Raw genomic sequence first — 12,960 nt, forward strand, 5'->3', positions numbered from 1 at the left:
AAACAAAAAATATTTTCAGTACGGTTTTCTTGTGAAATAACATAAACATCACATGGATAGTACATTTGATTTTGTACTGTGCGTGTGTATACAAGTTTAATGCACATCTTTCTATAGTCAAATGGAAACAAAAATTAAAACAATATACAGGTATATAAAATTTATTTTCTTGTTACATTAGTTTATATACAAAGATAATACCATAAAATGAACTTCATCCCTGAAAATCCCCAAAATAAGAAACTCAGCAGTACTTCTTGTCAGAAAAATGACCTTAAATACTAGTTGCATGCAGAATGATGGCTTCATCCGGATTAATTTAATTTTACGACCTGATGGGTTGAATGGAAAAAGACCTAAATGTTTTAATACGTTAAGGTCAATTACAAGTTTGAGATGAAAAGTTTCTTTTGGATGAGGTCATTGGTATTTACATTCTTATGCAAAATAAAAAACTCAGCTTCTATATAGGATCTTCACTATATATATACTGGTAGATGATAACTGCTGATATAAGAATACAGGCTAATTATTGGGATTGATGAAAGTTTGGATCTTAATGGAAATGGGTAAAAACATGAAAAAATGTATTTTATATACAATGCGAAATATGACACTGGTATAAAATTCTATTTTAAAAATATCAACTTTATAAATATAAAGTAAACTGTAAAGTAAAAGCAGATAAGTTTGTAGATGATTACACAACTACATGTATCTTGATTGAAGATTCTGTCAATAATAGGAATGTTAGCAGTTCAAATTCTGGATGAGGCCTTTTATCCAAAGCAGACGAGGAATGAAGTTGCAATGGATCCGATTCCGCCAAGCAGACTGAGAGCGAAACTCCAGGAGAGTTCTGCGGTGGATCCGGGCATGTGGCGAGCTCGGAGGGTTTGTTTCAAGGAGGCAAAAACGATGCAGGAGATAATGATCAGAGTGCCTGGACAATTCCATTAAAAGATTTATTAATTATCAATTTAATATGATGGAGTTACAAATCATCAGAATTTTAACGATGGAAAAAACAAGAGACAACCCAGGCCAATTATGCAATATTTATTTAAGCAGATCAGCTTTTTGCTGGCCATGAAATGAAAAGCATGGAATACTGTAAACATATTGTACAAAGCACTATATTTGGTGGAAATTAATTTCTCAGCAAGTTAGCATGGATTTGAATTGGCATATTTCTGGATGTATATATACCTATTCTCATATATATGCAATGACATTAAGGAATGTACTCGATTAAGCGGGAGTCGCTCTCTGGAAAAATGGCTAAATAGAATACTCAGCCAAATGTAATACGTTTACAGTATACTTTGGATGGTGTCCTGCTTTTCAGGGTGACAAAAAAAATGTTATTTTACAATACATTGTACTGGTACATTGTTCTTAAACCCAGTGTTTTTTAATCCAAATATACCATAGAGTTCTTACCACACAAGACACATAGGGTGATGATGAGCCTTTTAACCGATTTCTTTCCCTGAATGGGGGTTCTGAACATGTACAGTCCAATCAAGACAACAGTGGCCAGCATTCCCACAAAGCCCATCGACTCCATTGTCTGAATGGTGCGGAACCAATCTGAAAGGAACATTAATTTGAATAAAGAGTACTACATGTACTAAGAATGTTACACACAAAAACTATTACCCGGTAATAGTTTCTCTTTCACTAATGAAAGTATTAAATGTATATCATTCTAACTAACATATCACATCAGTACAAGCTTACGCTGTTTATTGATGTTCTCTTCTGAATTAGCTACAAATATAAAGAACTCACGGGAAACTTGGAAATCTTCCCACACAAATCCTTCACACTCATAGTTATGGTAACCGATAGAAAGGTCTGCACACTTTTCCCAGAGTCCTGAGTACTCAATGATGCCATACTCAGTGCTCACAGAAATCACCCAGTGGGAGGAGGCAAATCCTGGTAAAAGTATACAAAACAGTCAATACATGAAACAATTTTAATCAGAATCAAGATTAAAGTTTATGAAAGGTTTTAGAGGTATTTTGTAAAGTTTACTAGCCCCGAAAACTTTATCAAAAAACTCTGAAAAAATGAACAAGATATGAAGCCTCAAATCCTACAGAAAAAAAAAATAAGAAGGTCTTCCGTGAAACGGAAGACCTTAATTAATGGTACACATCTTTACTTTTATCATTAAATAAAACTGAGTAATAAGTCTATGTTATAAATTCTAGCTATTACTTAAATCTTCTTAAAAGTTAAGTGAATGAGATTCCAACTCTAAGGAGTACATGCGGAAAAAATACTACACAGGTAAAAATCACTTCCGGCTTGGTTGTTTTCTGAATGAAATTCTGGTGTTTTTTGGTATATATTCGATCCTTCCGTTAATTATTTTTTCTTAATCAGAGAAATACAAACCTATCAGTTGGCACAATGTTGAGATGATTAAAACTACAGTTGCTATCTTCGTAAGGTTAGTAACCTCGAAATCTTCTTCTGGGCGTCCCATTTCTAATTTTTACCTGAAACTTTGTTTACCGTCTGGTTTTTGACAGGTATTCTATATTTTGTTCAGAATTGAAAATGTAAGCGAACAATGAATATCTCAAAGCAAATGCACCGTTACAATTTCAAATTTTGTTCCTTCTAACGAAAATTCACATATTTTCTGGTGAATTTCAAATTATTTACATTCTTTCCAGGTGCGCCATTAAGCGTTCTATAGATACTGATTATACAGGTGAAAAAAAAAATCTCAATCACTTGAACGCTTTTCACGAGGAACATTTACAAAAAGCATGTGTTGTGCCTGATTAGAATAGAGTATATTGCGCATATAAAATAATTCCATATTTTATATTATTTTTTTTTCTGTCATTTTTGTTTCATAATCTATCAAAATGACATTGTGACGAATTGCTGAAGATAAAAATCACACAATACACAAGAAATAAAACATAATAAAACAATTTAAACTGATATAATAACTTTACAAATGAATAAGTAGACGCTTTTCACATTAATTTCTTTGTGTTTAACCAATTGTTTATTTATTAATTTTTAATTAAAAATGAAAAAAGCAACTGGCTGGATATTTAGATCTAGAGGAGCGCAGGCAGGTATGAAAATCAAAACTGAAATTGGTTATATAGGGCCCAAATTCTTTTCGTTGTAGCTGACTGGAAAAAATACAAACATTTTTTGGCTTTTGACTGTTTGTTACGTGTTGTTGCAACTGGAAATATTTTCTGTTTTTCAATTATTTTTTTAATTGTATATAAATGCATAGGATTTTACAAAAAGGGAAATGCGTGTGAAGTGCGTCATATCTTTTTTAATATATACACGCGCGGATCATCTGAGAGTTAAGAATAATTAAGGTCACATATTTGAATTTAAGTTACCTAAAATGCTTTTTTGAACCAAAAGACCCCCTTTTCAAGCAACAACACCAAAAAAAACAATTAAAACCCTACCTCTGATAGCCCCTCACTGAAGATTTTTTCTTTTTTGATCTGCGATCTTATGTTTTGAGATATGTTCATTGACATTAGACTTACAAGCAATATTTCTCCAATCTGTATTCTAGTATATTGATGCTTTGTTCAGGTGAGTTAGCTGTCTATACATATCTAATAACGTTATCGTAGTAAATAAACATTAGATAACAAACAAAGCAATGAAACTATTAACCTGGTCATAAATAACATGGAAAAGTCGCTATGGGACATGACTTTATTATTTTTGTCATATTTATCATATTTGGATTAGTTACCAACGTTTTCACCCATACCGACACGAAGATTAATCAGGTTAACGCTGAATCTCAGGTATCTCTCTCTCTCTCTTTCTTTTCTCTCTCTCTCTCAATTCTTTACTTTGATTTGGGGGGGGGGGGGGGGGGGTGATGATAAATCACAAAAACATTTATAAGTGAGACGATGGCTTAAGGTACGTTTTAAGACCAAACAAACGACTTGATAAATCTCACAAAACCAGATGCGACCCCTTCTCCCCCGATATAGATACAATATATATGTACACTGATCTATACCCTTTTTTTTATTCGTTAGGCGGATCTAGTCCTGATTGAAGCTCTTCAGGCGCCTACCCATGGGTCAGGTGTTTTATTCAGCATAGACTCCACAGTGGCGTATTTGGTGGTTGACATAGAAAATGTCACACAGCAGCAGAACTGTACGGCATTTGGACCGAAAGGTAAGAACGTAATGCATTTATCCAGCATCATGCATCGCAAACCAAGATGTTTAGTCCCTTAAAAGCATCCATTTAACTACGACTATATCTATTCAGAATTTCAGATATATTGAATGTGTTTCCAGGTACACCATATTTGGCAACAGATGCTAACGAGTCCAGCGATGTTAAAAAGCAAATTCACTCAGCTACACCAAGTTTAGGTAAAATCATGTAAAATATTAAATAAAACACCATCTTATTTACACGTTATCAACTGGAATTTATAAAATCAGTAAAATCAAGCACGTAGCATTATTTTTATTTTGAGAGGGGGGGGGGGGGGCAAACTCACCCGAAAACTCTTGACAAGTGCAAAAATGATGCGTTAAACTTCAATTAAAATGTTACTTAAGGAAAGTTCAATTCAATTTTTTATTTGCCCCACACGCCTGTAAAAGATTTTAAGTAAATCTATATAACCATTTACACAACATGGTTTTCTTGATTGTATAATGTACTAGGTTTGTGGGCCCTGGTGTGTACAGATCAACAGACCTACACTGTGTTTGTGTGGGGGGAAAGTGACGTCACTCTCCTGGTCCATTTTCTGGATTCGAACTATGAACCAATCAGTGGAGACCCAATACAAGGTTAAAGAACCCTCCTTTCCCCCAATTTTAAAGTCAATAGATCTAGAATATACTTAGCATACTTTCATTTAAGCAAAATGAAAATTTATTGAATGGTTTAGGGTTAAACGATTTTGTAAAACTATCAACTTTAATTTTAACTATTCTTTATACTGGTAATATGTTTTAGAAAATTTCACATGAATGTTGCATATTCGTACGTTCCAGTTTGTCAGCTAGTACAAAGACATCGTTATATTTGCATGAATTCACGACCTTTTGACCCCTGTAGACACCAATGTTACGGTTGGCATTGAGATATCCGGGATGGAGAACTTGAAGTCAGTCAGTAGTATAGAAATCATTTCTGAGAGCGGCCGTGATGTCAACATTTACTCTGTAAAAGGACAGGGCGCCGGGCGACATCACAACTTTTTCCGCCAAGAAATCAGCGTTCCTCGACAGGTAGGCCATAATCTCTAGGGGCCTAGTACATACAAATGTGTCTACATGTATACAGATTCAAAACACCAGGGTCGTTGTCCTTGCAAACAACATTAATTAAAGGGACATGGCTACGATTTGAACCAAAATTTTAAAATTATTTTTATCATTTTTAATGGTTATAAAACGCTAAACTTAGGTAAAATTATCGTGGTAAAAAAGAAATTTTTTTGGGTTGTCAAGTTTAAAGCTAGTGTGATACAGAGTTCATTCTTATGTATACATTCCTCCACTGGTGTAAATGAAATGCATTCACGATCAGTTGGTGATTGAACTGTAGTTTGATAATGTATGATATCACTTTAAGCCGATTTATCACCTAATCCGGATTTGTTTCAGCCCTTCCGTGTCGGCGTCACAGCAATCGACATGAAAAATATTACAGTTCGCAGACAGACCGCGGCAATCGTACACCCACAGACATTCACAGTAGCGCTCTCACAGATCGCTGGAGGTATTACACTTCACCCGATTAATTTTGTTTCAGGGTCACTGTGTATTTACATGTACATGTACGTGCAAATTATACCACAAAGGTACATCCCAAGTACTACAATTTAATCACATATTCATTTTGTCTTTATAGATTCTTCACCCGGGACTAATATTACGTTCACGTACTGTATAAATAACTATGGAAACAGAAATAAAACATACAGCGTGCAAGTCCTTATGAGTTCACTGAAACTAGGTGTAAGTAATACCGGTATGTTTACATTTAGATTGTTAATTATGTGCATGTAAAACTTACAATAACATTGAAGACACTTGTACTAAGTCATACATGTAGATTAATACATGGAAAATACTTCAAATATTTTTTATACTACAACAATGTACAATGTTGTTCCAAAACTTACAAGCAAGGCTTTTCTTATGAACTAAAAACCCTTACAGGATTATTTCCTCTTCCGCATTGCTTGTTTCGATTGAAAATAAATCTCCAAATAAGTTGTTCATTTATGCAGAAAAATTACTGCGATGGTATTGATCATAGAATTGTCTATTATTATAGCATTTAGAAAACACAATTATGAATTTCTTGACCAGGACTTTCAGAGCAGCATTACACACGCTAATGAAGTCAGAGTTCCACTGCACGCCAAACACTGCGGGTGGTTTGACGTCACAATATCGGCAAGTTCTTCCATCGGAACCTCCTGGTATGTTCTAAGGAATTTTAGTTCTCCCAAGATTAGCCCACCTGAGGGGATGGCTCAAGTGGGCTTCTCTGATCAAGATTTGTCGTTGTATGTCGTCGTCGTCGTTGCTTTTGTCGTACTAAATTTTTCAAATTTCAGTATCCTTCACAAAAACCACTGGCCCGATTTGAACCGAACTTGACAAAAGCATCACCGGGTAAAGGAGATTCAAGTGTGTTCAAAATGAAGGACCACGCCCTCTTTAAAGGGGAGATAATTTAGAAATATTGAAAAATTGTCGGTATTTTTTTTTTAAAAAATCTTCCTCTCAAATACCGTTAGCCAGAAAAGCTCAAATTTGTTTGGAAGCTTTCTCATGTAATGTAGATTCAAGTTTGCGTGTGGTCCCCAGGGGAAGGGTGGGGCCGCAATTGTGGTCGAATTTTTACATAGGAATACATAGAAATCTTTAAAAATCTTCATCTCAAAAACCACTTTGCCAGAAAAGCTCAAACTCATTGTGGAAGCATCCTCAGGTTGTGTAGATTCAAGTTTGTTCAAATCTTGATCCCCGGTGTAATGTGGGGCAACAATGGGGGTGGTCAAATTTATACATAGGAATGTATAGAGAAATTTTTTTTTAAAAGTCTTCTGGAAAAGGATTCATACAAAAAGCTGAATCTTGCATGACAGTACAGGTTGTGCAGATTAAAGTTTGATCAAACCATGAGAGACCCTTGAGAAAAGTGGGACCACAGATAATTTCAAAAATAGGAATAGAGAAAAATCTTTTCACAAATACTAAAACCAAAAAATGGGCTTGGTATTTACTCTAAAAATATGTGGATAAAAATCGGCAGAATTTTAAATTTTTGTGCAAGATCTACCGTACTTATTTGTCAAGATATTTTGAATTCGATAGTGTAATGCTGATTTGATCAAGGTTATGGCTTTAATTTGTTGCTGAGGTGAGCGATGTGGCCCCTTGGCCTCTTGATGTTAGAAAAATAATCCAGAGATCAATAATTTTTGGGGGTCTATTTCAGTTTTGTGATAAGCATTTTTAAATTCCAGTTTTCCCAAAATTATAGCAAACATTATTTTATTGCAATCTGTTTCAGTTGTGTTTTAAACATCCAAATTTCATTCAAAATAAAACGAGGAAGGTAGTATTCATTTAAATAAATATTAATGTGAATCGATTTTTTTTTTTCAAATATAATTCGTAAATTCTTGCTCTTATTTGGGATTTATGACACCCAGTCGGCTTAAACTGATGCAATGTTAGAAGACGCATCACGCTAAATGCAATTAAGGTTTCATTCTGTCAAGTTAATTGAGTGAAGGGCATTTGACGTTTGTAATAGGTTGATCGTGCTCGGTATGATTTTCCCGGATTTGTCGGCTGGGATTAAGTTTATTGCAAGAGAATGAGTCTCGGGCTTTTTACAATTAAGCTTTGACACTGGGGATGCAAATGACCATTTTATTGTAAGGAATTTAAATTCTTTGTTATCGCAATCTTTCGTTTAGTCATGCAATACAACTGTCAATCAAAGAAAACTGATTTCCATAATAAAGTTTCATTCAGTTAAGCATTTGCATAATTTGCAAAACAAAACAAACAAACAAAAACAAAGGAAGAAGAAAAACCGCTTTATAAAGGGACGAGAAAGCATTTAAAATAAAAATCTCAACAAATCTGAAAAATATCCTAAGTAACTCCAGGATTTAAAATCAAATGCACTGGAAAAGTTGTACACTAGTATTCGATTTTACGACATAAAAATAATTTTTAATACTTTTAAACCATAGCCCTTGCATACAGGGTTTACATAAAAGATCAAAACATAAAAACAGGCCTAAGCTTCATATAACTTTATATCAAACCTTTATCAAACAGAAAAAAGTATTTTATTTTAAATATTAAAATTGTCTTGCTATAAATGACTCTGAATGCTGACTTATTTTTATGAAATGAAGTTGGTGAAGATATTCTACGAAACCTATGAATATATTACAGTGACGTAACCCTAAGTGTCGAGGAAGACGGACAGAACATAGCATTTGCTAAACGATCAGTGGTGGTGCAACAAAGCAATGTACATTCCATAAGTACAGTAGAAAATCTAATGTCATCTGAAGCAGTTTCCAAACGAGGCTCCTTAATTACAAGAACCAATCAAATGATTTCCGAAAATACAACGCCATTTACCGGGCATTTCTTCGTCAGTGACGTAACGTCCAGCAATACGCAAGACCTTGAAACTATTGGCAATGACTTCACGTCAATCAGTACTAAAGGCCATGTAACTCTTATTGATGACGTCACATCTGCCAATAGTCATGGCCATGTAATTCAAACCACAAAATTTCCTGGCACTGCTGTTGGGACCGGGGGTACAACACACGCGACACCAAAGACTGACGTATCCCCACCGGCATTCAGCAAGCTGTCCTTTATTGACAGGTGTGATCGGAGAGTCAGGTGCTCGGTACGGAGATCCTTATGAAATATAATCTGACACCCTTCCCCATCCCCCCTGAAACAACTTATTGCAGCATCTTTAAGATTTTAGATAATTGTATCGTTTGTCAGAGTTTGCTAGTACTTGTTGTTTCGTTTATTAAGTACTGTGGTTTCATCAATATTCGTCTAAGCATTAATTTTCGTGGATTTAATTAGAGCCTTTTTAAGAGCTTGGGCAGGGAAGTACGTGACAAACTCCGATTTGATTAAGGCGGTGTCTAACCCATGGTTATCTGTCCAGTCATTAGCTAATAGATATGGATACATTTAACGCAATGATACTCGTCCGATTTCATTGTATATTTCGTTGAATTAGAGTCAATAGAGAAGTTGATATTTAAAACGTGTACGGGTACGCGTACGTGTGTTTTAACTACACGTATTCGTACACGTTTTTAGAGGTTAAGCATTTGAACGTGTACGTTTACGGGTACGTGTAGAGCTGCAAGTATGTTTACACGTACACGTACAAAAATTTGGAATAGAGAGGTTGAGATTTCAAACGGGTACGTGTACGTGAATTAGGGGAATCACCTAAATTCTTCGCGTATTACGTCATCAGTTTTTGTGACGACATAGTTTCTACACGTTCTCTAAACTTGTAGAGTGTCGTCTACACGTAAGTACAAACGTGTAGCTTTTTACAACTAATAAAATCTTATTGATAATTAAATGTATTCATGTAATACATCATATAGATTTTTAAACTTCATTTGCATGAAAACTGATAAGAAATTTATCATTTATTTGGAATTTACTAAATAAATTCATGTCACAAAACTGCGTCGACTTACGTACACGTTTATATTCTACAAGTTAAGAAATCTCAACCGATAAATTACGAAAACGTGTACGTGTACGTGTAGTTTTAACACACGTACGCGTACCCGTACACGTTTTAAATCTCAACCCCAATTTCACACAACAAATTGGATCTTGGCAAACAACTTTCCAGTTTTGAATTCTAATAATATGAATAATAATGAGCTTCTCGTAGCGAATAAAAAGACAGGAGGCCAATAATTGAAAGCTTGATTTGATGAGCAAACTAAATAGAAACATCCTACCGAAAGTCCAAGCTCTTGTTAAAACGGATCTAAACGCATGGTTTCACGGATATGAAAAATTCGTGGGCGATGATCCTACCATTACAATGTGCTATTAGTGACTGCACTTCATCGAAAACTTAATCAATGGATCATTCAACTCCACATCGAAATCCACGAAATTGGTATTCAACGAATGCTGATGAAACCACACCACACGGACGTGTTACTTTATGTATACTAATTTATGTATACTAATAAGTGAAATATAATTCAGCAGATTCAAAGTCTTTAATGTCTAGCCTTGTTTGCTCTCTCCTACTCTAAACCTTGAACTAGATACTCTAATGATACTCTCTTGGTCCGACACACAGGTGGGTGAGTGGGTGGTGGTGTTCATTGTCCAGGACAACGAGTCAGGGATCCACACAGTGACCGTGGAGGACACGCTCCATTCGTTCGTTCAGACGGAAAACTTCACGGACGGTCTGTCCAACGTTCCAATCCATGGCAACATAAGGTATTAACCAGGGGAGTTAAGTCATTTTATACTCCATGAACTCCATGTCTGTCGATTTAAAAACACTGTATCAGAAACGCACCAACGGAGTGGAAGGGGTTAGGTGGAACCTGACTTCTCCACTTTTTAAAAAAAAAAAACAACATTCAACCCAGTCTATCCATCCACTTTTTGTCTGGCCCCTCCACTCTGACCTTTCTTTTGATGAATTTTTTAACCTCGACATTAGAGAAACTGTAAGCTTTTACGAAACTAATAATATTGGCTTCATTTAGTACCAGTTGCTGCCAAAAGGAGGCTGTACTAGATGTGGTGGACATGATGGGCAACAAAGGTCGATATCACGTGACCTACGAACTTCAGCGCGTGAGTAGACATGAATCAAAAGTCCTCAATCTATCAGAAAACTTTCCATACCGCAGTTAAAGTCTTTTACTCTGAAGTTTAGTATATTTACGTTTTCAATACAGTCATTTATTCTAGCATAGCCTACGTATATCCAAACTTCCTCGTGCTGCACTGTTATATATACGCATCTCGTATACAGTCGCAAACGACCTCTCGAGACTACCATTAATTTCAACACGAAGTATATTGTCATTTTTTAATTCCGATGATAAAAGTAATCATTTCATTTTTTTTAAGGAATTAATATACTATTTAATAATAGCATTTGAAACGGCAACCACCCATTGCCGAAATAAATAAATTAAATTAAGCTGAGGTGTCACGAGATGGCATTGTTGTTCTGCTTAGCCAAGAATGTCGAGAGATGCGCTTCAGATATCATCACATTCTCTGTAAAAGAATCGTATTTCAAAGCATACACAGCTTAGCTATATACTTCCGTTGTTTACACGCTGATAGTCAGATGGAATGAGACAAAAATTTGGCCTGCGTGTGAAGTTGTCTTAATTCTGTCTGAGACTAACACATAGTTTATATCATGGTGAGTTAAACAGTTCTAATGATACATTTTGATGACCAGTCCAGAGGAAGGTAGGAGTTGATGTTAAAAAATCACGACGTTATTGTTAATGCATACTTTGATTAGCTATACATGTGCGATGTGCGAGATACAGAAAAAACATCACGCATAAAAGTGTAATCTCTTTCTTATTGTAATATGTTGCGTATTGTTTATCAGATATTATGCTAAATAAATATTTTGTCATATATTATACTGCATACACTTTTTTTGCTACATTTACTGATTTTTCTTTAATACATTGTATGTATGCAAAAAGGTAACGATGAGTAAAATAAATAAATTGTAATATGATATAAACTACTTTCATTTTGAATGTATTGTAATTTGATAGTTTTATCTTCCTACAAGTATTAGTGAACTTGCTACAATATAAATCTAAAAAATATAAACCTTTAAATATAAACCTTAACTTTTAATCCAAATTCAAATCACGTAATTTTTTTTATATATCCAACAGAACGCGACAAACAACACGGCTAATGTACCAGCTACCCCCGAACACAAGCTCAGAGACCTCGCCGCCATTGTAGTGGGAATATGTGCCGGGATTCTAGTCGTCATAATAGTTCTAACAGCCATAATTCAGTTCCAATCCAACATTGTTTCCTTTTTCGCCAGCTTGAAATTCCGACGTCCGGAAAAAGATGTGGAAATGCGCGTGCCTCACAAACTCTCCATAAATCCTGAGGCCCGGGAAGGGAGTGCGGCCCCTTCTTGAATCTGATTGGTTTAGGAGAAATTTCATATGAAAATATTATATCTCACAAAACATTGAAATGTTCCATTTGATTATACAAATACGTTTATGACACGAAGTTCTTAATGTGTATGAAAAAGTTTATGTTTAGAGTCACTGTGATGATTGCGCTAGAAGATAGAAGCAATATGATGGACATATTTATTTTATAACCATGTACATGTATATTGCGTCAAAAGATACTCACCATGGTGAAATACCTCTTGTTTACATTTACCATGTCTTTCATTAATATCATTGTAATTTTATCATTGAAATGTTATAAAGGAGGGGTGCTTTTGTGCTCTATGATTTATCCTACATACCTGTATTTAAAATGTATACATATATATTAAGCACATTAGTCATGGGGTTTTTTAAAGCACATATAAAGTTTAGCTATGTTGTAAAATTTGAAATTACCAGGTGGAAGTAAACACAAAATTTAAATTTACAGGCATTTTTACACATCAAATAATAAAAGGTGTGGATAAGTCAGAGGAGTCTCGAGTTAGGGTTTATACTCCAAAAGGGCTATGATACTCAGGTGACTATCCCGGCCTCTAGGCCTCTTGTTGATTATCACATACTGTAAACCAACTTTTATTTGCGGCGACTTTATTTTTGCGATTTCCTGGAGATTACTGGATCGCAACGACTAATTTTCGCGA

At 35.0% G+C, this 12,960-nt stretch overlaps 2 protein-coding genes across 4 annotated transcripts; one reads left to right on the top strand and one right to left on the bottom strand.

Annotated features, from left to right (window-relative positions):
- Nucleotides 1-145: 145 nt before the first annotated feature.
- On the bottom strand, nucleotides 146-2,722 carry LOC128188305 (uncharacterized). Its single transcript, XM_052859275.1, has 4 exons — nucleotides 2,410-2,722; nucleotides 1,795-1,944; nucleotides 1,444-1,593; nucleotides 146-943 (listed from the first exon to the last, which is right to left on the bottom strand). Exons 1-4 carry the CDS (start codon nucleotides 2,498-2,500, stop codon nucleotides 780-782), a joined length of 555 nt encoding a protein of 184 aa, XP_052715235.1. The 5' UTR covers nucleotides 2,501-2,722; the 3' UTR covers nucleotides 146-779.
- Nucleotides 2,723-3,666: 944 nt separating this feature from the next.
- LOC128157734 (uncharacterized) lies at nucleotides 3,667-12,739 on the top strand. Of its 3 annotated transcripts, none has more exons than XM_052820341.1 (12): nucleotides 3,667-3,821; nucleotides 4,065-4,209; nucleotides 4,335-4,412; nucleotides 4,713-4,841; nucleotides 5,113-5,285; nucleotides 5,664-5,778; nucleotides 5,911-6,017; nucleotides 6,375-6,487; nucleotides 8,490-8,961; nucleotides 10,417-10,562; nucleotides 10,838-10,928; nucleotides 12,011-12,739. In XM_052820341.1, exons 1-12 carry the CDS (start codon nucleotides 3,714-3,716, stop codon nucleotides 12,269-12,271), a joined length of 1,938 nt encoding a protein of 645 aa, XP_052676301.1. In that variant the 5' UTR covers nucleotides 3,667-3,713; the 3' UTR covers nucleotides 12,272-12,739. The 3 variants fall into 3 exon arrangements, with proteins under 3 accessions (XP_052676301.1, XP_052676316.1, XP_052676308.1); XM_052820348.1 differs by having other exon boundaries at nucleotides 3,674-3,803; XM_052820356.1 differs by lacking the exon at nucleotides 4,713-4,841.
- The last annotated feature ends 221 nt before the right edge of the window (nucleotides 12,740-12,960 follow it).

This window comes from Crassostrea angulata, chromosome 1 (assembly GCF_025612915.1).
Source record: "Crassostrea angulata isolate pt1a10 chromosome 1, ASM2561291v2, whole genome shotgun sequence".
NCBI lineage: Eukaryota > Metazoa > Mollusca > Bivalvia > Ostreida > Ostreidae > Magallana > Magallana angulata.

Bases quoted from the DNA above. Each gene is read 5' to 3' on its own strand.
- LOC128188305 (XM_052859275.1), bottom strand. From the start codon at position 2,500: ATGGGACGCCCAGAAGAAGATTTCGAGGTTACTAACCTTACGAAGATA. The intron at 1,594-1,794 runs GTGAGTTCTTTA...TGTTCCTTTCAG, and splicing joins GGAAGATTTCCAAGTTTCCC to ATTGGTTCCGCACCATTCAG. The intron at 944-1,443 runs GTAAGAACTCTA...GGAATTGTCCAG, and splicing joins CACCCTATGTGTCTTGTGTG to GCACTCTGATCATTATCTCC.
- LOC128157734 (XM_052820341.1), top strand. From the start codon at position 3,714: ATGGGACATGACTTTATTATTTTTGTCATATTTATCATATTTGGATTA. The intron at 6,018-6,374 runs GTAAGTAATACC...TTTCTTGACCAG, and splicing joins TGAGTTCACTGAAACTAGGT to GACTTTCAGAGCAGCATTAC. The intron at 8,962-10,416 runs GTACGGAGATCC...TCCGACACACAG, and splicing joins ATCGGAGAGTCAGGTGCTCG to GTGGGTGAGTGGGTGGTGGT.